At 58.2% G+C, this 24860-nt stretch overlaps 1 protein-coding gene across 3 annotated transcripts; it reads right to left on the bottom strand.

Annotated features, from left to right (window-relative positions):
* Positions 1-256: 256 nt before the first annotated feature.
* TSPOAP1 (TSPO associated protein 1) lies at positions 257-23242 on the bottom strand. Of its 3 annotated transcripts, none has more exons than XM_004377880.2 (31): positions 22913-23242; positions 22009-22116; positions 21598-21726; positions 20832-21011; positions 20075-20260; positions 18747-18824; positions 18577-18660; positions 18250-18336; positions 17974-18096; positions 17605-17709; positions 16234-16284; positions 15775-15795; positions 14752-14956; positions 13966-14138; positions 12497-12612; positions 12120-12229; positions 7874-8704; positions 7517-7668; positions 6810-7187; positions 6491-6727; positions 5954-6142; positions 4532-5368; positions 3792-3891; positions 3547-3701; positions 2738-2906; positions 2265-2336; positions 1813-1845; positions 1520-1623; positions 1367-1438; positions 1028-1138; positions 257-319 (listed from the first exon to the last, which is right to left on the bottom strand). In XM_004377880.2, exons 1-31 carry the CDS (start codon positions 23240-23242, stop codon positions 290-292), a joined length of 5556 nt encoding a protein of 1851 aa, XP_004377937.1. In that variant the 3' UTR covers positions 257-289. The 3 variants fall into 3 exon arrangements, with proteins under 3 accessions (XP_004377937.1, XP_004377938.1, XP_004377939.1); XM_004377881.2 differs by having other exon boundaries at positions 2265-2309; XM_004377882.2 differs by lacking the exon at positions 20832-21011.
* Positions 23243-24860: the final 1618 nt, after the last annotated feature.

Below are 24860 nucleotides of genomic sequence, written 5' to 3'. Positions count from 1 at the left end.
ACATACTAGGATGACATGTATTTCCACGACAGCTGGTACTGCCCAGGGTAAAGGCAAGGCAAGGGGAGCAGAAAGAGGGATGGAGAATGATCCTATACCCAAATCTGGCTCCAGGCAAGACCCCCCTCCCACATTCCCTGGGAGAAAACAGAGCAGCCAGTTCAGCTCAGGTATCTGAGCCAGAGGAGCACTGTGATTATGGTGAAGGAGGGGTGGGAGGTTGCAAGGAATGTAGGGGGGCCAGCCCCTCCACTTACATGTTGCTCTCTCTACATTTATCTATGTCCATCTAGCACTGGACTCTTCTGCTCCTCGTTCTCTGAGAACAGGGAACAAAGAGAGGAGATGGGTTACCGACAGACCCGCCGCTCTCCACCCAGCCTCCCAGGTCACAGGGGCTTGTCCTCTTTGCAGAGCTCTTGTATTTGGAACTAGTGCAGATGGAAGCCGAGGGTTTTCTGGTTTGGGCCTGGCCCCCTTACCGTCTACCAGCCCTCTGAGGCTGGAGGCTTAATTTTACCCCACCCACTCTAAGAAGAGGCAAGCTCTAAGAATGAGAACCCAGGAATTCAGGCCTTGCTGGGCAACTGGCTTTAAAAGTCTGAGGCCACAGAGAGGAGAGGCACCTGGGAGACACAGATGCAGCAAGGAGGGAGGGCCTGAAACAGGCACTATGACTGGCTAGATGTGTGGGGGGCCGAGAAGATCCTTTCCCACAGGGTGTCCCCCTAGTCCCCTGCACTGCATTGGCCCAGGGTATGGAGAGTGGGGTTGATGGCCTGGAGATCAGTGTCACAGGCTTCACCCCTCTGCAGAGAGGGGCACGTATACCCCAACTCCCAGCTACTGGGAGGGAGCTGCCCCTACTGGTGACCCACTGGCCATAACTCAGCAGCTTCTCCCTCGGGGCAACGTTCGCCTGTATTACCGCCCTAGCTGCCCCCTCCCACGACACTGTCACCATCCACCACCACCCCAGCAGGGTAGAGACCACACTGTTGAGTGGCGAGCCCAGCTCCTCACTGACCTGACTCTCGGCCGGGGTTGTCCCAGGCTCCCTGCCCAGGCTACCCGCCTCAGGCCCAGGACCCTCCAGGAAGTTGGATGGAACAAGACCCCTTTGTCCATTCAGTTCCCCCTGGGGAGGAAATGCTGGTGAGACTAAAGCCAGGGAAGAGGCTGTACAATCTCTCCTCCTGAGCACCCCCAGCCCCTGAAGCCCCTGAGGGAACATCACTGCCAGGGGAAGCAACCTCATTTACTGCACCAGGCTTTTGTCAGGAACCCCTGCCCACCCCCATCTTCCCCAGAGCCCTGTGTGAAGGGGCTGGTGAGGTGGGGTGCAGTGTACCCCCCATGTTCTCACATAGTAGAAACCATCATCGTCCATGCCCCCAAATACGGTAATGACATCCCCTGCTTGGAAGGGCAGCTCTGCCTGTGGAGAGACCAAGGGCAGGTGTCAGACCCTAGGAGGCCCAGCATCCCCTTCTTGTAGGTTCTGTCTGAGGAGCCACACCTCCACATCCATGTTGGGGGAGTTCTCCCGGGGGTTGTAGTCAAATGCCGCCACCATGAGACGAGCAGCTTTCAGGCCAGCAGAGGAGACTGGCTTGGGGGGGCCTGTGGGGGAAGGGAGAGAAGCCTCAGTATTCTCTCTACACTCCACCCCACCCATCCTGTCCTCTGCACTGGAGGCCTGCTGACCCCCATTCATCAGCCCCCACTAGCTGTAACTCCTGGAGAGAGGCCAGAGGGGCTGCCCATCCCACCTCTTTGCCCAATCTCCTCTGCCCCGGGATGGCTCCTCACCTGTACGGGGCTGGGCAGGGCCTTCCAACTCAGCTGTGGAAAGCGTGTGCTGTAAGCCCTGCCCCCCACTTCCCACCACACCCCAAGCTGGGGTGGTACGGGGCAGGCAGGGTGCTCGCCCTCCCACAAAGGATATGGGGGAGAGGACACTCAGGGAGCACATAAGCCCAGTTTGGTGGTAAACTGAGGCCCAAAGAGGATAAGAACATGCTCAGGTTGCACAGAATTCGCAGCCCAGGGCTCTTGGGAGCAGAGGTCCGGCCACCCACCCCCGATCCCGACCAAACTAAAGCCCCCCACTGGGTGGGGGAAAGTGGGTGAAGGTCTGCCCTGATTCCCTTTACCTGCCCCAAACACCACATGCATCCCCCTAGAGAGCCAAGCAGTACCACCCTCACCCCCACCCAGCACACGTGCTCACAGGCACCAAGGGGGAGAGGAGTCTCACCTACCTTTCTTGGAGCGGCGGGGCTTGGGGGGAGGCCCAGCTGTGCGGGCTGTGGAGTACACAAAGGGACTGTTGCCTGACCCAGGAAGTCAAGCAGGTGCCAGAGAGAAGCCGAGGCAGGGGAGGTGGGGGGTCAGGACAGTGACTCTGGGAGTCTCCTCAGGGCTGAGTCAGGTGTTCGAAGGGCACTCATGCCCCATCTCCAGCACAAAGCCCCCTCCTAACCTCCAGGACCCAAAATACTTGGGGAGCATCAGAGTGTTCTGAACACGCCCATCTCTCCGAAACAACTCCCAAGCCATCTGGCGAGCCCACGGCAAGGCTGCACTTGCCTTAGTCTCTACAAGGCCCTGGAGGCTCTGCTGGGCCCTGGATAAATGAGGCACCTTCGCCACTCCACACGTACAAAGCCCTCAGCATGGGGTTGGGTTGGAACAGGGTGGTTGGAGGTGAGTGAGGGACAGCAGCAGGTCATACCTGAGCTCTCAACAAGGACATCTGGGGACAAGTAACCCCACTCAAGCAGCTGCTGCCTCCCGGCAGGGCTGTCCACAGCCACCTCTGCCACCATGTTGCAGGGGATGTAGCCCATCCGGCCCCCACCTTCACCCCGGTAGAAGCCATCAGCGTCCTTGTCCCCAAACACCTGGAGACAAAGACCAGTTTTCTCAGGAGACCATTCCAGCTTCCTCCCTGTGTACCCAGGCCCTGAACACCAGCAGCACCACACTTGGGCCTGCAGAAGAACGGTCACTCTTCGGTGGGCCGCAGAACAGAAAACGGGAGAACAGCAAAGAACGAGGATTGAAGGGGTAAAAGGGAAAGAACCTTTCTATATTATCATCATCCGCTGTCTATATGTCCACTCCCACAGCTCACCCTAGACAGGATCTCTAACCTTGGAGCACTAGCAAAAAGCCTGCAATAAATACTTGAAGGAAGAGTAAAAAATAATGCTAACCGCAGCAAACAGTTCTGTTGTGCTATGTGCCGGAAATTCAAAGGCTTTATGTATGTGGAATCATTTAATCCTCAAACCACCCTGTGAGGTAGGCACTTATACTGGCCCCATTTTACCAATGAGGAAACTGAGGCATAGAGGGGTAGGTAATCTAGCCAAGAGTTCCTAGCTAGAAGTGGCAGAGCCAGGATCCCAAATCCACGTCATCTGGCTCAAGAAGCAGTGCCCTCATCGGTGACACTCCGATACCTCCAGGAGGAAAGGGGGGAGGAGGGAAGGCAGCTGGCTGGATTGGGGAGCTGAGCCCAGGTCGTAAGTCAGTCACCTTCAAGATCTGCCCCTCCCAGAAGGGGAGCTCCTCTTCCCCAGCATCAGGGTTGGGTGACATTGACAAGGGGTCGTAGTCAAAGAGAGCCACAAAGACCCTGACAGGTAGGTCCTGGTAGGCCAGCACCTCTTCTGGGGGGCTCCTCGGAGGGCCTGGGGAAAGAGGGCAGCATCTCAATGAGCTCTGACCCAGGGGTCATGAAAGGCCCCTCACGCCTAGCCCAACCCCCATTAGGTGCTCACCCGGCTCGCTGGAGCCTGGCCTGCGGTCCCGGGCCCCTGCTGGCGGGGGACCCCTCCGCCCAGAGCTGTCCTGCCCTCTGGGCTCCTCCATCCCTGTTGCCTGAAAAGAGAGGGCAACAGACAGCAGAAGTGACACACGGTCCCTCTGGTGGGCACGTCGCAGGGGCAGGACCTGCACCCGCTCCCCAGCTCTGCCCCTCCAGCATAAGCAGTACAGCAGACCAGGGACACAACATTCTTCTCTGGAGCCTTGGCCCCGCCTCGTTGGAGGAGTCAGACACCCCATGGGGGGTGGGGGGCAGGCAGGAGGAGAGGCCCCAGCCCCAGCCACCAAGTAGATGAGTGCAGGAGAGGGGACTAAGCTTAGGTATCAGTTTTCTGAGAAGCATTTGGAAGGGGTGCCTCGTGTCAAGGTCAGGGTCAGTGACGTTGGACATGGTATCACAGTGTCCTGAAGATATAACTAGCTGAGGACAGCGCCGCCTTGCCCGAGGGCAGGGGGCCGGCTGGCAGCAATTGGCAACTAGTGGCAACAGAATAATGTGCATCCCAGTTCTGTTCCGCAGAAGCAGCAAAGCGGTGGAATGTGGGTGGGAGGAGGCAGGTGAGGGAGCTGGAGGCCCTGCCCCACCTCTGCTGATGGAGGTGGCAGCATGAAATGGGAGTGGCTGGTGGGCAGCAAGCGGGGCCACCTGGTAGCAGCAGGCAGGGGGCTGCCCAGGGTGGTAGTGGGCACGGACCCGGGGGGGTTGCTCCTTGGTTCTGCCTGTCACACTGCGGCCTCTGCGCTCTGGCTCCGCTTTCTCCCAGGCTGGGAGGCGCGGGTAGGGGGTGGGGGCTGAATTGGCCTTCAGAGGCCCTCTGGGCCGTCCTATGGGCGCTGCGCCCCAGGACTCCCCCTCTCCAGGGTAGCAAGAGCTGGTGATGCTGATGCCCCCGCTGCCTGCCTCCTGCTCATCCTCAGAATCATACTCGATGCTGATTTCCAAGCACTTGGGGGACAAGCAACTGGCCAGGCCAGATTCTGGGGCCCGGCCACGGAAGCATCTCCGGGAAGGGGCCGGCCGCCCTCTCCCACCAGCCTCTGGTCCGGCCCTGGTCCCCTCGCCCACAGGGGGGCCACCCATCTCCCGTGTGGGGCCTGGTCGTCCAGAGAGCTGGGGCCCGCCACTGCCAAGAAGTCGGCTGCAGTGTTCACGGGAGTCTGGGGGCCGCCTGCGATTTGGGGGTTTCTCCAGGGCACCACCTCCTCTCCTCCGGCTGCTTCCACCAACTAGTCCAGGCACATCCTCCAGGCGGTCCCCGGCCCTGGAGAGCTCGGGAGACAAGAGGCACGGGCCACCTCCTCGGGGCCAAGAGCTGTCACAGCCTGGCCCCAGCAATGCAGGCTCAGGCAGGCTAGAGTCTTGGGAGAAACGGCCTGCCCCGGGCTTCTCCTCCTGTTGGTCCTCGTCCTCTTCCTCCTCCTCAGGGATGCTAAAGAGCTTCTTGCTGCAGAACTGCTGGAGGGGCAGCTCCAGGATCTGCTCCAGGATCTCCTCGTCGCTGTCGGTCTCACAGGAAGAGTCAGGCTGGGGCTGGGGCTGGGGCAGGGGTGGGAGCGGCAGGAAGAGGGGTCCGTAGGGAGGAGGAGAGAGGTGTGACCTTTGCCCTCAAATGACGGCAGAGGTTGGGGGCAACCCCACAGCCCACCCTCAGCTTCCTCCAGGACTATCTCCTGTTCCTCCACAGTCCTTCCCCATTGCAGGGAAAGACCCAGAGGGGGAAGGGCATGCCCAAAGTTGCCAAGGCAGAGCCAGAGGAAGAATTAGGGGACACACCCCAGGATCAGGCCCTGAGAGAGGACACACAGGGAGAAGCGTGTGCCTGTAAGAGCAGTGAGCCCCCCCAAACTCAGATCAAACACAAGGCTCCCTCTAGCCTGTGCACTGCATCTGTTAGGGGAGGGGGATGCAGAAAAGGGCCCCCCTGTCCCCTTTCTTCCCAGGAAGCCAGAGGCTGGTCCTGGGCCACTTTATACCTGCTGCTTAGGACAAGGCCCAGGCCACACACCTAGAATGTTGCTGGCGCTCAGTGGTGGCTGGAGCAGCTGCTGACACATAGGGCAGAGGGTCCCTGGACACTGAGGTCTAGGGCCTACCAGTCCCTCCCCACCCTGTTACCTTGGCCCCATTCTCCGTGATGCTGTTGCCAGCAACCTGCTTCTGGAAAGAGCAAGGCCTAGAACTCAGTGCCTCCTGGTCCTCGTCCTCATCCTCCTCCTCCTCCTGGATGTCTGACAGGTCTGAGCTGCGACCGTGGTCCACAAGGGAGTTCACTGGACGAACCCCGAGCTCTGCTGGGTCCTCTCTCTGTAAGAGGCGGACAAGAGAGGCACAATGGGAGGGCCAGTGAGGGGCGCCAGGGGTCTAGGCAGGGTCAACCCCAGCCAGGAAGGAAGAGGAAAAGAGGGCCATGCCCACATGGGGGTGTGCAGATGGCAGGGGAGCCTTCCTGGATCTCGAGGCAGGAAAAAGAGCCCAAGAGTAGGGTGGAAGCAAAAATGGGGAGAGATCTGGGAAGAAAAATGTGACAAAGAAACGGACACACAGCACAGAGCAGAGTGGAGAACAAGGGGAAGGGCAACCAGATTTGGGCAGCAGGAGGCAAGGAGGTGGCCCAGTTCTTGGAGGTGGCACTGTGTCTCCCCAGCCCCGTACCTCGGCCCTGGCCCGAAGCCCCGACCCTGTGTCTCTGTGGCTGGCCTCGGTACACGGTGTCCACTGGGCCAGGACTCCCTGGGTGGAGCAGGACAGCTGGCAGGCCTCTCCTGTGCTCCGCTCAGCCTCTTCCTGAGCCAGTTTGGGAGCCGCAGGGCCAAGGCCTCTCTCGCCCACAGTTGGCTCGCTGACCCTCCTCTCCTCCAAGGCACCCAGCACTGCTACCCCAGCCTCTTCCTGGAATGGCAGGCACTGAGGAGGGGTCCCAGGCCCTTCTCCCAGCCCCCACCGACACTTTCTGCCCCCCAGCCCAGGGTACCTGGGAGCAAGAGGCTGGAGGTTCCTCTTGGGATCCTCTTGATGCCTCACTGGGAGGGCTTGCTGGAGGGGCTCCTGGGGGCTCTCGAGTTCCATGGGGGACAGGGCGCCGGAGGGGAGAGCTGGGGTCTCCAGGTCCTGGGGAGGCTGGAGCAAAGGGTGGTCTGGCCTCCGGGCCTGGTCTAGGTGACGGGCAGGAGACCCTGGCTGGCAGGCAGGCCAGAGCCAGGGCTGGAGCAATGGGAGCCGGGATGGAGTCAGCTGACTCGCCATGGGGTGACATGGTGCGCACGGCCACCTCCCGGCATACCCGCAGCAGCTGCAGCTGAGACAACTCCACCAGCACGCTGCCTGCCGTGGGCGAGGCCACCTCCATGATCTGCAATGAGGAGGAAAAGGATGGGAAAGGGGGGCTGAGACAGCCAAGTGTGCAGACACAAGAATAACAGGGTGGCTACCATTATGCCATTACACCATTATGCTAAGCCCTTTGCATGCCTTGTCTCATCTCACTCTCCTGACCATGAGTGGTGGGGTGGTTTTCGAATCCCAGTCATCTGATGCCAAAGCCCGTGCTCTTAGCCAATCTGCTACATAGTGTCCAAACACCAGGGCTGGGCACCTCTGTGCCAGGCCATAGAGACTAGGCAAGGAGGCAGCCACATCCTGCTCCCAGGGTACAGGTAGGGTGCAGCAGCTGGGCCATACCTTCTGCCCATCCACATAGATGGCATAGCCTGTGACCCGGACACCGTTGGAGGAGCCTGCAACATCAATGGTGACTGGGAGCCAGCTGATGATCAAGATTCCAGGGGAGGGCCCCGGCTCAATCTGCACATCCAGGGGAGCATCAGGTGGGCCTGGGGGAGAAGGGGTACAGGGCCCAGTAAAGCAGGAGACCACCCGCCAGTGATACCAGCGCAATTTGCCATTTCCCTGAAAATGCAAAGAACAAGTCTCCCCTTCCACCATCGCCGAGCCCTCTGGTGGTACAGACAGTGCGCCGCCCCCGCCTCCACCCCGCACCAGCGCTGGCCACATCCCTCAGTGCTCTGGCCTGCACACCTGCTGGTAGAGTGGTGAACTGCAGGGTGGCAGCCCTCTGCTCCGTCCTCTCCCAGCCTGGCTCCCAGGACCCTCGGGGTGGGAGCTGAGCCTCTACTCGGGCCTGGTAGGGTGTGCCGGGCCGCAGGTTGCAGAATGTGGCCCAGTAGGTGCTGGGGCAGGCAGGTGGGCACTCTTCCCCATTGAGGTAGATGGCATGGGCCAAGTTGCTATTGCTGGGCACCCAGGTGATCTCAGCAGACGTGGCTGTCAGTCGATGGACCCGAAGCTGGCTAGGCCCCACCCCGGCCTGGGTGCCCACTGCCAGGCAACAGCGCAGGGGGTCGGAGCTGCCCCGGCTAGTGAGGGCCCGGACAGAAACATGGAGGATCTCAGCCTGCAGGTCCAGGTTCTCAAGCACAGCCCTGAGGGGTGCCCCAGGCCCCAGGGTCTGACGCAGCTCGCCATTCACGCAGATATGATAGCCGTGCAGCTCCACTCGCTCAGGGGGCGGCTCCCAGGCCAGCACCATGCTGTGGGCCAGCTGCTTGAGGACCTCCAAGCGGCGAGGGTAAGGCATAGCCAGGGGCTCGCCAAGGCCATCGGGCAGGGGGCTCAGGCTGAGCTCGTCGCCTGCATCCTCCTCCTCCAGTCGGGGCTGGCTATGCCCCCCGCTGCTCTGGCCCCCACTGCTGCTGCCACCCCCACCTCCACTCAGGAAGCTGAGTTCAGGGCCAGAGCTGTGTGACAAATCGGCCAGCTCTGGAGGGAGGGAGGTCAGGAGGTCGTCATCAGACACACGCTCTACAAAATTGGAGGGGACCAGGCCCCTTCGGCCATCCATGAGCTCCCCTGGCAGAGGGAGGGGAGGGGAGAACAAGGAGGGGGAGACAGAGGAGGTAGAGAAAAATCCATCCATTAAATTCATTTAAGCAATCGTCAGTGGATGATTTCCATCATTTGATTCAAATCAACATTCATCTGTCAGTGCTTTTAAAGGACAAGAGCAGTCAAAATCTGGATTAGGGAGTGATTGTTACTTCTCGTGGGTGTGATACTAAGGTATGATAATGGTACTGTGGCTATAAAAGACCAAAAACAAACAAACCAGTTGCCATGGAGTCAATTCCAACTCATGGCAATCTCATATGTTATAGAGTAGAACTGCTGCATAGGGTTTTCAAGGCTGTGACTTTTCAGAAGCAGGCTGCCAGGCCTTTCTTCTGAGGTGCCTCTGGGTGAGTCCAAACTGCCAACCTTTGCGTTAGCAGTCAAGTGCTTAACTGCTTCTGCCACCCAAGGACTGCCCAAAAGTGCCTCTTAAATTCTAATGTGCGTATGAATCAGCTGGAGATTTGTTAAAATGCACACTCTAATTCAGTAGGTCTGGTGGGGTTAGGAGCCCTGGTGGCGTAGTAGTAAGTGTTTGGCTGCTAACCAAGAGGTAGGCAGTTCAAATCCACCAGCTGCCTCTTGAAAACCCTATGGGGCAGTTCTACTGTGTCCTATAAAGTCACTATGAGTCAGAATCGACTCAATGGCAACGGGTTTTTCGGCCGGGTGGGGTTAAGAGTCTGGGTTTCTAACAAGCTCCCGGGTGAGAATGATGCCACAAGGATGGAGGAGACGCAAGGATGCAGGAGAATGTCCATGTTCTAAGGAGATGCAGGGTAAAGCCTTTCTAGGTAAAACGTCAAGATGTCTGCAACTTGCTTTCAAATCTTTTTTTTTTAAAACCGACATATGGATAAAGCAAGTATGGCGAAATGGTAACAATTGTTGAGTCTAGGTTATGGGTATATAGGTGTTTATTGGACTATTTAACTTTTCTGTACATTTTGAAAACTTTCATATTAAACATTTGGGAAAAAGTGAGCAGGTCAAGATGAGAAGCCAGATTCTACTGATTGTGAGGCTCCCATGGTGGGGTTTTACAGATCTGGTGGGGTGTGGGGGGGGAGGTGGAGGGGTGCCCTTCAGCTTCCTTTGTGGAAAACAAACATTTACAAGGGAAAGGGGAGCAATGACCTTGTCAGGGTGAGGGAAGGCATCTTCAGAGATGAAAGACATGAGTGCCAGAGAGGAGTCACTTGTGGGTTCTAGAGGGGATTAAGACCCACAGCAGGCCTCTGTGCTAGGAGCGTGACCTGGCAGGCAACCCACGCTGCAACCAATGGTAAGCATTGTTACCTGGCATCAGTTCCTCTGAAGAATTGACAATAGAGTATTTTAAGACATTTGTTTTAGTTATTTGTTTGAGGGATGTCAAGGAAGAAGGAAGCTGGCACACAGCAAGTCATGTCACAGCCAATTTGCGGGGAGGAAAAAAAATCCCACGGAACAGCCAAGACAGGAAGCATGGCAGGACTTAGGGCCGAAAAGTGAGTCGAGGCAGGTCTTAGCTGTAGGAGTGTCTGGGAGTTTCCCCGACAGTAACTGAGTGTTTTCTTTCCCCTCTCACTCTGCTTATGCCAGGAGAAGAAAAAAGTAAGGAATCTAGAAGAACAAAAAATAGGCACTCTCAACAAATTAGGTAATATAAACACTGTAGCGGGTTGAATGGTAGCCCCTAAGAGATATGTCCACATCCTAATCCCTGGAACCCAGGAATGTGACCTTATTTGAGAAAAGGGCCTTTGTAGATGTCATTAGGTAAAAGATCTCAAAGTGAGATCATCTTGGATTATCTGGGTGGACCCTCAATCCAATGACAAGCATCTCTCTAAGAGACACACAGAGGAGAGACACCAAGAGAAGCGCAGGAGGCAGTGCCACCACAGAGGCAGAGATTGGAGTGATGCGGCCACAAGCCAAGGAACACCTGGAACGCCTAGACGCTGGAAGAGACAAGGAATGGACTCTCCCCTAGAGCCTTTGGAGGGAGCATAGCCCTGCTGACACCTTGATTTTGCACTTGTGGACTCCAGAACTGTGACAGAATACATTTCTGTTGTTTTAAACCTCTAGGTTTGTGGCGATTTGTTACAGCAACTCTGAGTCATGTGAGATTAAGCATCAAAGAGTATGAGATTAAAGGTGGGCGCCTTGACACTAAGCTGATCTATAGCCCTGCACAGCTGAAGCTGGAGCCTGGCCAGTCCAGGTGGGATCAGACAGAGATGAAGCAGTCACTTAGCTAAATGTTGATGAGGACTATGGCAAACAACACTCAATTGTCTACGTTCCTCTAAATCTATCCCGGATTGTATAGCTCAAATTCTAGTAAATTGTGGTTAGTTAATATTTATGCTTTTGTTGCCTCCCTTCCAAAAAAACTGGTTTTCTTCTGTTTTTCATAAAAATAGCATACTTTACCTGGGAGTTATATAATCTGGCCCTCTGTAGTCCACCCCTATGGGAGTTTAGCTGTTTAAGCCACACAGCCAGAGTGGGTACCATCATCCCAGGCAGCCATGCAAAGAACAGGCACAGGCCCAGGAAACAGTAGCTGAACAGGTTCTGAAGGCCTGACCTTACAAACCCAAAGCTTTCGGTGTTACAGACTCAGACCTAAGGACTTTCCTAAATCCCACACACAGGTATACACAGGTATACCCTGTCATCATTACCCCCATACAGCCCTCCCCCTGCCCCTGTCCACGCCTCATCCCAATCTCCACACAGTGCCACCCTCCCATCTGCTGAACAATGGAGCCTGGTGTGTGCCCAGGCCAGGTCCACCCTGGGAGAGTCTTCCACAGCCACTTCTTCTGCACGCCCTGCCCTGTTGCCCAGTTTCTGTAATGGGGCATTGCCTGATGAACCCTCTGGCTCCCAGCTGGAACTAGAGAACTGCCCTGAAGCTCAGCCCCTGCCTGGGCCCTGACAACTGCTAACCACTTGCAAACACCCTTTCCTGGGGTCTGGGCACTGATTCCTCCTCTCCACGCCTGACTGGATCCCGGCATCAAATCTATGCTCCATGCTGACTTCGTGTGTCACTAAACACCGTCATGCCCTGCCTGCAAGCACAAACATGAGTTTAGCCCAAATTCCCTGTGACACTCCGTCATCATCTGAACTGTGAGTATGCCCTGTTCTGCCCTGTTTGGGGCCAGACCCACAGACAGCCTAGTTGCCTCCTTCCCCAGGCCCCTTTCTTTCCCTTTCCCTACTGGCTGCTGAGGACTCTGAATGCCTTCTAGCTGATTCTAAAAAATTATGGTGGGCTAAGCATGCTGGGGAGAGCGTATGGACAGTTGGAGGTCTTTGGGAACACAGGCTAAAAGGCGGGGGAATGGACAGAATGACTCCACTACCTTCCTACCTTCAAAAAAGCCATCCTCGTCCATGTTGCCATAGATGTAGATGTACTCCCCCGCAGTCAGTGGAAGCTCTGCCTCCGGATTCTCGTTGGGGCCCTCAAAGGGGTTGTAGCTATTGGGGGAGGCGAGAGAAGTAGGATGACAGTGACTACATCCCACCTCATTGTCCTGTCTTCTCTCGCCCACTCCACCAGGCCTTCATGGACATGTGGTTGGCCATCTTTAGCAAAGCTGAGCATTGACTGTGCCACCTTGGCCCAACTAGGTTAAGAGGACATGTCTAACTGGGATCCCTACAGGCACCCCACCATCTCTATCACATGGTCCCCTCCCCCCATATACCCCAAGTGCTGGGGGTGGGTAAGGGTGAGGGGCCTACCTGTAGCGTGCTAGGAAGACCTGGATCCTGGCTCCTCCCCGGGTGCCCTCTGGTGCTGCTGGGAGCAGGGAGACACTGTCTGCCTCCAGCTCCTCCACCTCACTGGCTGTGTCCACCTGGGGGCAAACAGAAAGGGCTGGTCCTTTCCAGGGCCAAGGGCCAAAGGCAAAGCAGGTTGCCAGGCTGAGCCAGAGGAGGAGCCATCACCTGGGAGAAGGGAAAGTGAGCACATGCTGGTCTTTGTAGCAAGGAACATGGGATGTTTCCTAAATCAGTACCTGAGCCAGCAGGGCCGGGCAGAGCCCAGCTTCATGCCCTAGGAAGGGAGAGTGGGGTAACCTGGAACCCTCCCAGAGCCCTGGCCCCTACTGCCCCAAGCCAGCTGAGAGAGGGCTAGGCCATGGCTGGGAGGGGGAGTGGGTATCCAGTGGCAGTGTGGCCCCTCAAGGTGAGATGCACTAAAGCAGCCCGACGGTAAAGAGCTGGAGGAGACCGGGCAGAGGGGGCTGGAGAAGTCCCTGCCTTTTGCCCTGTGACAATGCTTCTATGGTTCAGCCCTGGAAGTCAGAACTTCCTATCCACTTGTCTGGCCCATGCCTGGGGGAACCCCCCTGCTTCTCTGCCCTGGTTCAGATTTCTGGGGCCAACCTGAGGAACGATCTTTTCTTCTCTGCCAAAGCCTGAGCCAAGGGGACTGAGGAGTAGACAGAGACAGCCCTCCATGACAGCAGCCAGATCCAGCATCACCATTCTATCACACAAGGGGGCAGCAGAGGCCCAGCGCTGCGTTCTACCAACTTCGGCAGGTAGGATAGCAGGGCTGCTCCTGACCTGCCCCCTCCACTCTGGGGTTTGGGAGGTAGACAGAGGGACAAGGTGATCAGAAGAGCTGGGAGTGATGCTCTAGAACTTGTAATAATAGCTGTCACGTGGTAAGTATCTACTGTGTGTCCCGTACTATCTGAGCCACTTCCTTGTATTTTCTCGTGTTATCCTCACAACTTTACAAGGCAGGTTTTATTATCTCCAATATTCAGATAAGGAAACTGAAACCCAGAAAGGATCAGGGACTTGCCTAAGACAAAGCTGGGATGTGAACCCTCAAACCTGTGCTCTTTCTCACAACCACCTGTTTCTGCTACAGACGCTCTTATGAACAGTCTCATTATGGATCCTGGCACCAAAGTGTCTCCCTCCACCCAACCCAGGACTCTAGGGCCTCCCTGGGCCCCAGAGGGGTAGGGCCACGTGGCCCCAAGGTGGGGCTTGCAAGCGGGCCCTGGAGAGCAGGGATGGGACACACAAGGAGGCATTTACAGTCTTTCTCTGCCCAGGTCTCTCTCCACTTTCCAAACCAGGATCGAACTCCTGGGGACCCCAGAAGATGTCAAGGCAGACCTCCCCTCTCCCCTTCCTCCTTTCCCAAAGCAGGGCCAGAACCCCAGGTTTCCACCCTCCCCAGCACTGACCTCGGGTGTAGGGCAGGACTTGGTGCTGTTGTGGATGGTCTCAGAGCGAGAGGAGTCGGAGAGAGACTCTGCCCTCTTAGCCGTCCTTCGAGGGGCCCCGGCAAGGGTGGCAGAGGCAGGTTCAGAAGACTTTGGGGTACAGCGCCCTGGAGAGCCCGGTGGGAGGTCAAGGTCTAAAGAGAAGATGGCACGTGGGCTGGGGGTCTGTGGCCTGAGGAGGGACCAGGGAGATAGGGTGGAGCTACTTGGATATGAGGGTCAAGCCCTCCATAGCCAGGTTTCCTCGCAAGAAGGGAAATATTTGGGGGGGGGGCTTGTAAGTGTCAGGTACATGTGATTTGCATACATGATTTCACATGATCCTCACAGCAGCCTGGTGAGGTGCATTTAACCATTCCTGTCTTAGAGTTTAGGAAACTGTGGGCCATTGACTGTAAAGTCAGTGGAGCTGGGACCACCAGATCCAACTGACTCCCAAGCCCATCTTGCCTGCTGCTGACTCCTAGTGCCCACCTCCCAGCTATGATCATACAGGTCCTACTGGAAGGAGAGGAGCAGTGGCCTGACATGCCTGGGCCCAGACTCAGGGACAGTCACCCCATTGGGCTCTATTTTTCCCCATCAGAGCCTGGTTCTAGTCAGGCATGCCTCTAACTTGCTGTGTGACTTTGGCTGAGTTGCTAGTCTTCTCTGACCCTGAATCCCTGCTCTGTATAATGGGTGCCTACCTTTCCAAAAGCCCTAGGGCTGGAAATTCCAGGCCAGTGCCACTGGGATCCACCTTACCTTTGGAGCTGGAACCCCGGCAGGGTTGGGGGGTGGAACAGCAACAAGGGGGTGGTAGGCGGTCCCCAGGGGCACTGCAGCCCAGGGCAGAAGTGAGCAGATCCAAGGGGCCAGGGTGCAGGCGGAAGGCCTGGAGCTCCTGTGCCAAGAGGCTGAAGCGCTCAGTTTGGCTGCGGCACTGCTCCTCAAGCTCTCGAACCCGGGCCTGGGCCAAGATCCACCGTGAGCCCAGAGCCAGCAAAAATGCCCAGTCCCAGCCCGTGACATCTCCACACAGCCCTACACAGGCTTCAGATCACAGGCACCTAACCCCCAGACCTGGGGCCCAACCCTTGACCTGGCTGCCCCTCGACCCTTAATAGTGTCTGAGCAGAGTGTGAAGTCCTGAGGCTGTGAGACATCTTCATTCCCAACCCTCCTCCAGAGCCAAGGTCTGCCTCACACTCTGTGCCCTCAGCCCCAGGCAGGCTGTGCTTCTTCTGGCTGCTTTCTAGGCCAAAAGAGATCGCTCCCACCCCCATCACCACCACCAGTATCACCTCGGGAGTTTCTCAGCCCCGTTGCTTGTCACCCTCCCGCAGTCAGTGACCCAAATCTCTGCCCTCAGAGAGGTGGAGTAAGAGATTCCACAGGCGATATAGGGACATCTTTGTGACAGGAACAGGCCAATTCTCAAGAATTTTTCTCAGGTATCAGGAGAGCCCCAACCCTAGCCAGTATCAGGAGAATCATGAGTCAGATTGGTGGTGAACTTCCTCATGGTCTGAATGGATCGGTTTTGGAGGAGGGAAGACCCCGTGTCTGCCAGGCACAGTAGCAGGTCTGGAACAAGGGGATGGCCCACATGTCCTGTACGGACCCAGGCCATCTAAGGTTTTGCAGATCTGCCACCCTCCTCTGTTGGACATGACAGTTGGGACTGCTTGGGCCCTAACGGAGGAGATGAAGCTCAGCCAGCCTGGAGAGGTATGGAGGAGGGGATACCCAGGGAGGTTGGAGGGCAGAGGGACAAGGAGGTTGTACCTGCATGGAATCCAAGGTAGACTGTGGCAGGAAAGCAAAGCACAGAGGAGAGGTGAGAAACCCTAGTAGGTAGGTCATTAACCCAGGGAGGGAAAAGAAGAGAGTGGGGCCTAAGTGGACCACATCCCCATCCAGTAGGCTCCCTGGACTAGCTGAGAAGTTCCTAAATGGAAGAATATTTTAGGTTAAGGGCAGCCTCTTGGGGGTGGCTTGCAATAGGAGACTGCTGCCACCAGGCTCAAGAGCCCCCTGCCCCAGCCATGCTCCAGCCATGCCCCAACCTGAGATAATAGGTCAATGGTGGAGGGGATTCCCCGGGTCCTGGAGGGTTTAAGGGCCTCTCCTGAAATCCCACACCCTCCCTCCCACACACAAACACATAGTCCATTCCAGTTTTATCTGAAGTTCCCTGACTTTCCCCCAAGCAGTGGAGCTGGTGGCCATCTCCAGGGACCCTACCTCCAGCAGCTGCACGGCCCCTTCATGTTCCCTCTTGGCTTCTGCCTGGGCCTATAGGTGGGAGGAGGCAAGATGCTGGAGGGGAAGGATGAGGAATGGGGGTGGGGTAGAGGGAGGTGTAAGGGATGAGGGTAGGAGGAACAAGGGAGAGAGGAAGGAGAGGGAAAAGAGTCAAGGGTAGAGGGAGAAGGGAAGGGGAATTGGGAGCAGGAGAGGCTGAGAGGCTCTCTTCCCTGAACACCCACCCCCAGCCATACCTCAGGCCAGAAGGCAATGGGGTCAAGGAGAGGTGCGGCCTGGTACTGTTTTTCTCTGTCTGGGACAGCCACCCTCCTGGCTTCTCTCCTACCTCTCTGGATGCTCCTTCTCAGCTTCGTGGGCCTGCTTTGCCTCGTCTGCTCCTTGTGAATGTTAGGAGGTCCCAGGGCGTGGTGCTGGGCCCACTTTATGCTCTGTACCCCACCCTCCATCAGGGTGCTTAAGCCCAAAACCTCAGTGAGTCTTCCCTTTCCCTCAGAGAGGGGTGACAGAGCAAATGGGTGACAGAGTAGGGACTCAACTCTAATCCCACGGTGAGTCTTGCCGATTCTATCTCCAAAATATATTTCAAATCCATCTCCTTGTTTCCACCTCCATGGCCTGACCCTAGTCCAGAGTCCCATCGTCTCCCATCTGGATCACTGCAACAATAGCCTCGTAACAGCTGATCGCCCACCTTCATGCCAGCTCCCACATGCATCCTCCACACTGCCCTCAAAGTGATCTTATAAAATTATGAATAGGATCATGTTACTCCCCTTCTGACTGCTCACAGAACAAAATATCCAAATTATTCCCATGGCTTTTAAGCCCAACATGATCCAGCTCTTGCCAATTTCTTCTCTTCTGTCCATCCCTTACTATATTCTAACCTTACTGTTCTCAGACACTCCAAGCTATTTCCTGCCATAGGGCATTTGCACTTCTATCCCCTCTTCCTGGAGTGCTCTTCATCTAGCTCCCATGGCTGGCTCCTTCTTGCCCTGCAGGGATTACCTCCATTGTCACCTCCTCAGAGAGGCCTTCCCTGACCACCTCTCTAAAGTGGTCCCTCACGCCATCTCAGTCACTCTCTGTCATATCACCCTGTTCATCTCCTCCATTGCACTTGTCAGTGTCTGAAATCATCTCATTCCTGGATCCGATTATTTGCGGATTGGTCAGGAACCTCGTCTTTCTTCACCGCTGTCTCCCCAGTGCCTCGCATGGTGCCTGGCACACAACGGGTGCTCAGCAGATGCTTGTTAGATGAGAGGATGACTAACTGGGGTCCAGCAGCCTACCAACCTTCCCTCACTCCTGCTCTCCACCCCCAGGAGGCCCTGTCCCCACCTGCTGCAGCCTCCGGACCTCCTCTTGCTTCTCCTGCAGGCTGAGCCGAGCCTGCTCATGCTCCACCTCCAGCTGCTGCCGCCGCTGGGCCACCTCCCGCATGTGCTGAAACACAAGACCTTGGGTCAAGGCCAGAGCCGCCACTGTGCCATTTCTACAGAAGATCTAAGAGGAGGGGGCCTCAGACACTGTTCCAGATCCCCTCTATGAAACTGAGGCTAGAGAGAGGAAGAGCCTAGACTAAGGTCCCACAACAAGTGGACGGTAGCACCAGACTGAGCCTCAGACCTCATGGGCATATTCTACTGTCCCATTTTCTCTCAGTGTCAGGCACCAATACCCTCTCCCCCACCTACACGGTCCCTTTACCTTCAGCACCTGCTCCAGGCTCTCCAGCTTGCTCTGCAGGCCCTGGCTCTTGCGAAGGGCTGAGTCCCTCTCCTCTGTCACCCCCAGGAGCCGGCCCCTCAGCTCCGCATTCTCCCACTCCACCTGGCGGGGGGGTGTTGGCAGGCATCTGAGTGTGTGAGTTTTGTCCCACCAGCGCCCTCATTAGGGGGAATAGCATCCTTCATATCGTAGCCCAGTTTGGGGGTGAAAGAAGTCTCTTACTGGGGGCTGGGACCCTGGCAGGAGCGCTGGTACCTGCTCCTTCGTGGCTCTCCCACTGAGCCGAGAGTTCTCCTCCACGAGGCGGGCATTCTCATTCCGGGCTTCTCGCAGCTGCAGTTCCTGGGGGGGCAGAGGCACTCTGGGGAGGGGCCACACACCCACACAGAGGACCCTACCCACCAAGGCAAGACCCCTTTCTCCCCCACCTAGAACCTGCATCAGACAGAAAAGGAGAGCCCACAGAGTGAGAAGGAAAGTGCTTTCTTGGGGCAGGAGGGACGAAAGCAGAGCTGAGCGGAAGCCCACCACCTGGCTGGGCTAGGGGAAGGAGGAGCTGGCCCTGGACCCTCAGGAGCTCACCAGCTCCTCACATCGCCTCTGCTTCTTCCTGGCTTCCTGCTCCAGGCTCTGGCATTTCTTCCGCTTCTTGCTGAGCTCTGACTCCTGTACAGGTCATAACCCAGCGGGTCAGCTGGGAGGGTCAATCTGTCCATTGCAGGTCCCCTGCAACCCTTGGCCTGGGCACTTACCAGCTGCTGCACCCTCTGCAGTTTCTCAGGCTGCGCTACGACCACCTGTGGGTTTTCCACATCCTCCTGGGGCGTGGCCTGCAAATGCCCAGGGTTAGGGGGCTGGCACTGAGTACAGAACCCCAGGACAGCCTGCCCCAGCCCAGCCTGTCCCTGGGAGGGTCCCACCCCATCTCCCAGTCAGCAATGAGATCCCTGCCAGGGGATCTGCCAGCCGCCCACCCCCTCCCATCATCTCCAGTTGGTGTGGAAATGCAGAGGCCGGATCCCTGTGTCCCAAGTCATCAGTGCTTTGAGGTCCTGGGACCCACGTGTGTCCTGGGAAGCATGTCCCTTATCCAGGCCAAAGCTTTCCCTTTTTAGCTTGCAGCGGCCAGCCCCACTCTGCACTCAGTAACTGTCCTAGGTGTCCTTCAGTGACTGCCAGAGAATTCAGAGGCTGCCTAGGCCCAGGGGACATGGAGGTGTTCCCAGAGCTGGGGTTCTGAAGCATCCAAATCTAGGCCTGGCCTAGAGCAGCGCACCCCTGGCCAGACCCTCCTCCTGGCTTCTCCCAAGTCCACCCCGTACCACCACGCATTTATCGATGCAAACTTTGAGGAGAGGACAGGTCTTGATGTGGGGGTACGTTTCCCCTTACTGGGCCACGCAGAGGGTCAAAATCGAGCAAGAAGCACCCCCATACTCTGGGGTCTTGGTCGCTATGGGGTCCCGCCTCCCATTCGTCTTCCCAGGAGGGGGCGGACCCAGATACCGCCCAGCAGAGAGAACCGAGAGGAGCCAGACCCCTGAGTTCTGCGGGTCCGCAGGGGGGTCCCGGGCCGTCAGGACAGGAGCTGCCTAAGCCCCAGGCCCAGTGAGGGTCGCCCGTACCTGGAGCCGGGGCGGACAAACCACCGCCCCCGAGGAGGAGCCGGGGCGGGCCTGGCCGACCGGGCGGGTGCTGAAAGGGGCGTCCCCGCGCTACGGCGGCGGCGGCGGGAGGAGGTGGCGCGCGCTGGGCCCGGGGCGGCTGCTAGAGCAACCGAGGATTTGCTGCCGGGCCGTACCACTGGCGGCGCGGCAGGGGCGGCGGGGCGGGCCCGGCGGGACGCAGGCCCGCGGAGGGCGGAACCCGGGATGCCCCAGGCGGGCGCGGCGCAGGTAGGCGCGCGGGGACGGGTGGAGGGGGACCTGCCCCCGGGGTCGGGTGAGCTCCCCCGCCCCTCGGAGTGCGCATCCATCACCAGGTCCTCGGAGCTCTGAACGCGGTGCAAGGGGAGGTTCCAGAGCCACCCCCGCTTCTGGTCTACACACACCCATACACCTGCCCAGGCGCCTGCGCTCACCTCTCCCGGGGCCCCGGGTGCGGGCGCCCCTACTGGGGCCCGGACAGCGAGGCCCGAGGGCCTGGGCGAAGGCGGGGTCTCCTGCTGGTTGCGCAGGGCGATCTGCCTCTGCAGCCGCAGCACTTCCCGCTGGGACTCGCGCAGGAGCCTGTCGAAGTCCCGCACGTGAAGCCACTGGGGGCCCTCCTGGGGTGGGGGGACGCGGAGTGGAGTCAGGCCTAGCCACCGTCCACCCCACGCCATCCGCCAGGAGAGCGCGCCCTCGGCCTTGAGGGAGGGGCTCGGATGCGCGGGAGCATGCATATCCTCGCATGCGTACATGCTTGGCCATGTGTGCGTGCATATACAGCCACATGCTTCTGCTAGTCCATGTGCAGACATCCACAGGAATAGTAACTCATTTGCTGGGCACGCACGGAGTGCCCGGCCCTGTGCGAAATGCTTTGTGAACATCCCTTCTTCACAAAAGTGTGAGATATGTGTGGGTTCAAATAGCCAAGCCCACTGGCGCACAGCCTCAAGCCTGGAGCACAGAAATTTCCAGGTCTGGGACTCCTGGATAGCTCCACCCCCTTCAGTTCAGGCTCCATCTCCGGCTCCCACCTGGGCCGTTGCCAGGGGAACCTACTCCCTAGAAACCTCCACCTTCCCGCCTCATTTGCATCTCATTAACATCTCGTCCACATCCCACATTTCAGGCAGGCAGGCAGCCCTGTGGAAGGCTGAGCTGGAAGGGGTGACCAGAGCCCTCTCGCACCTTGCCGGCCAGGCTGAGCCTGGCCTGCAGCTCCCTGCACTCCCGCTGCAGGGCGGCAATCTGCTTGTCCTTGGCCAGCAGGGCGCTGGCTGTCTCACTGAGGTCCCGGGCTCGCTGGTGGGCCAGGGCCTTCCGGCACAGCTCCAGACTGGTCCCCGGACGGGGCAATGGGGCACTCACCTGGCCAGAGGAGGGGAAAGGCCAACGGTCATCGCTGAAGGGTGGGGGCCCTCTGCCCCCTCCTCAGCTCCTCCCAAAAGAGGGGTTGGGATGAAAACGTAGAAGTGTGGCCTTCTGCTTCCACCCTGTGTCTGAGGGCCTCGGTGGACCTATGGCCTCATTTGACCCCATCCTGGCAGTCCCCCAGAGATGAAAGTGTTAACTTCACATCCTAGTTTAGGCCCAAAGCATGCTGCTAATTCTGGGTTGTCACCGGGATGGGTCTTCATCCCTGCCCCCACCAGCTCTGCACCCTGAGATGAGCTCAGCGGAGGCTGCAGCCAGCGCCAGCACGTGGTAGTCCAGAAATCTGCTCCCTGCCTGTTCTGAAGCCTCCCCTGCCAGCACTTCCCTCCCTCCTGTAGCTCCAGAAACCCTCAGCTTCCGAAACTGGCCAGCATTTGCCCTTCTTACACCTTGGCCCCTGGGTTCCTGCTTTCCTGGGCGCTACGGGCCTATGACTCCTGAGCCACAACCCCTCATGGTCACCCCTGGCTCCCCTCCTTCCTGGCCACGCAGCCCCCGTCCAGCAGCCTCCTACCCTCACCGCCCTGAGGTTAGTCTCCTGCAGCTTCCGGGCCCTCTCCTCCAGGCGCTTGGCAATGACCGCCAGCTCAGCGTTCTTCTTCTTCAGCCTCCGAACCTTCTCCTCCGTCTCGGGGAAGCTGCTCTTTCTCTGACAAGGGGTCAGGCAGAATTGGGTACATGTCGGGAGCACCCCCAGACCCCATCCTAACTGCCCAGCTCCTGGGCTAGAGCCCTGGGCTCACAGCAGGTCCTCAGCAACTGAAGGCAGGGATTCATCCTCTTGGGTCTTGGGATTATGTCCCCTCCATGTGGCCCCCAGTTGGAGGGATGTTCATGGGGTAGGGAGGGCACTGAGGCAGAGGACCAGGATGTCTGAGTCTGCCCTCCCTAGACTCCAGCCAGAACTCAGGCCCCACTCTCCAAGCCTCACCAGCATCCGGTTTTCCTCCTTCAGGATGGCACAGCGCTGTTGCAGCTCCCCCAAAGCCCTCAGCAGCTCCAGATTGGGCCTGTCCCCAAAGCCTGTGTTCAGCTTGGCCTGGCATGGAAAGGAGGGGACACCCAGCCTCTCAGTCATAGCCCTGCCTGTGGCAGCACCGCCCATCCATGGTCAGGGGGGCACAGAGAGGCAGGACGATTCTCCCCCATGTCCCAGGCCCTCAGAGAGGAGCACAAGGAGGCCTAGGAGAAGGGGCTGCTCAGTCCCCACCCTAGGGTCCTCCCTGCTATTCCCTGATTCTTCCCCCCATTGCCCATCTTCTCCTCTTCCTGGAAATGCCAGCTTAAGCTCCCACTCCCACCCTTCCAGTCTCCTCATGGCCCCTGAGTCCCCTTCCCTCCCCAAAGTCCTGTTGCCTCCTTCTTCTACGAGAGACTACTCACACCCACCCCAAACCTGGCCCTCCCTGACTCAAACCTTACTCAGCCCAGCCCTGAGCCCCCTTCCCTAAATCTGTTTCCTTTGGACTCTGATTCCACTGTACATCTCCACACACCCCCAGTATCCTCAGCCCCCAAGGACAGACAGACAGACTCAGGGAGGAGACACAGACAGACTGTCAGAAAGACAGACACAGGGGAAGAGGCAGGAGCAGGGCCAGATGTAGACAGACAGGCAAGAGGGAGTCAGAATGACAGGCAGATGGCAAAAAATGGAGCTACTGAGACTAGTGCCCAAAGAAGGGAGAGCAGATAGTCACAGAGACAGACTCACAGACAGAGACAGGCCAAGAGGAAAGGAGAGGTGGTTGCACATCCTGCCCTGCCATGTGCCCAAGCTGGAGGGCATGATGAGAGGCCCCCGCCTCGCAGACCCTGCCCTCTGTAGCCCTTACCTTAGCGAAAGCTTCCACCTCCTCGTCCTCCAGCTTTGGGCAGCTGGGTCCAGGGCTCTCTGCTTGCTGCCCTGGGGTGGGCAGCCCAGCCAATGCCCCTTCAGACTCAGTGCCCTCCACAGGCCCGGGTCTCTGGGCTCCCTCAGGCTCTGAGATCTCCCCAGGCCTCGATTTTCCAAACTGCAGAGCTGCCGGAGTATCAGCAACGCTTGGGGCTGTGCTTCCAGGTTCGCCCCCCTGCCCTGGAGTCCAGCTCTGCCAAAGGGGCACTGCCCACGGCTCCATGGCTCCGGGGTCCCCAGGCCGTGGGGGGGGTGTCAGTTGCTCCATGGTACCGCTGAGGGGCCCCAGGACCTGAGCTGGGGGACATCACCCAGCCAAGTGGAGAGGCTGGACAGGGTCATGCCAGGCCAGACCCTGTCCCCTCTGAGCTCTTGGCTTCACCGAAGCTCCATCCAAGATTGGCTGAGCTCTTCGCTACCCACGATGGGAGGCTGCAGAAGGAGTCGAAGCTGCGGGAGCTGAAGCCAGGGGTATGCAAGCTATGTTTGCTCGTGGCTTTATGTGTGAGTGTGTGGAGAAGGGAGGGTGTCCCTGTGGGGGCAGGGTGGATATGCAGAGGCCACCAACAGCGGCCCCTGGGTGAGGGTGATAGTGTGTGTCTCCAGGTCTGTCTGCGTGGGTCAGCGCTGGGGCGGGGGGGTGGTGCCGTATGTCACTGTCTGGGCCTGTGTCAGAGTTACCAGTTGTCTCTGTGGGGGGGGGGTCTATTGCAGGGCTATGGCAGCGTGCAATGCTGTCACTGGTTGTATCTGAGTGTCAGTGTTGTGCAGCTGTGTGCATCGGTGTCATTGTGTATCTGTCAGTGTCTGTGAGTCCGGCCATCCATCACGGCCCCTCAGCCTGACTAGGGTCCGCGGGAGCTGCTGGGGTGGTCCCCAGTGGTGCGCCGTGGTCCTTTATCTCCGCTCTTCTATCGGCTGCTGCTCGCTGCTGGGTCGCCGGGCTGTTCTAAGGAGGCCTGGGTCGATGGGCTGCTTGCCTCATAGTCTCTGTCCCTCTGGACTCGGCTCTGGGGACTGCAGGGGTCTGCTACAGCCCCGGAACCCCGAGATGGTGGGCGCGGAGGAGGGCTGAGCCTCAGAATCGGGAGCGAGCGGAGAGGAAAGTCAGCCCTCCCTTCCCCCTCCTCCTCCCCTCTCGCCCACCAATAGGAAGTCGGCTGCTGGTTTCCATGGCGATGGCGCTGGACTGGTGGGCTGGACCGGGTGGCAGGGTCCGAGCAGAAGGAAGAGCAGGTTCCTCGCAGGATCCTGGCCCAGCGCCCCCTACATGTGGCCTCCCACCCCTCATCCTCCCCACACGCCCTCACACCTCCCGGAGTGCAGAGGCAAGGGGGCTGCAGGCGGTCCGCCCCACATCCCGAGGCCCAGCCCAAAATGAGGAGAGATAAAGACAGGGGGTGGCATGACAGGCCGACAGACATCCAGCCATGAAGAACAGGAATAGAAAAGATAGGATTCGAGATGAGACAGAGAGCTAGACAGAGAAATCAAGAGGATGGAAACAGGAAGACAGAAGCAGAGATAGGGGGAAATAGGCTGAGAGAATTGCTTCGGTTTCCTCCTGGCAGGCCGCATTTGGGGGTGACCTGGCTGTCTCCGGCCAGCAGAGGAAACCACATGGCCTATTGGGCTGGCTTTGCCCCTGTCAGAAAGTTCATCTTCTGTCTAGCCTTAGGCCTTCTTGCTGTGGAAAAATGGCTTTTTGGAACAAGGACCTGGGAACTTACCCACCCATGAATCCACCTGTATGTGGGGGCGGGGGCCTAAACAGAGTCCCAAGACACAGGGGTGTTGGGAGAGGTTGTGGGGAGGTAGCCCCTCTCCTCTCTGAACCTAGACACTGTCCATGAGCAGACAAGCCAGTCTCAGCCAACGTTGGGGCC

The sequence above is a fragment of the Trichechus manatus genome, unplaced genomic scaffold, assembly GCF_000243295.1.
Source record: "Trichechus manatus latirostris isolate Lorelei unplaced genomic scaffold, TriManLat1.0 scaffold00054, whole genome shotgun sequence".
NCBI lineage: Eukaryota > Metazoa > Chordata > Mammalia > Sirenia > Trichechidae > Trichechus > Trichechus manatus.
This window is presented reverse-complemented; position numbering and strand designations above follow the sequence as displayed.

What these genes read in the sequence shown, in the direction of transcription:
- TSPOAP1 (XM_004377880.2), bottom strand. Translation starts at nt 23,242, where the DNA reads ATGGAGCAACTGACACCCCCCCCACGGCCTGGGGACCCCGGAGCCATG. An exon ending in GGAGAGCCACGAAGGAGCAG is followed by an intron (nt 18,097 to 18,249) that starts GTACCAGCGCTC and finishes CCCCCCCGCCAG; the next exon opens with GTGGAGTGGGAGAATGCGGA. An exon ending in GTTCACCACTCTACCAGCAG is followed by an intron (nt 7,669 to 7,873) that starts GTGTGCAGGCCA and finishes CTTCTCCCCCAG; the next exon opens with GCCCACCTGATGCTCCCCTG.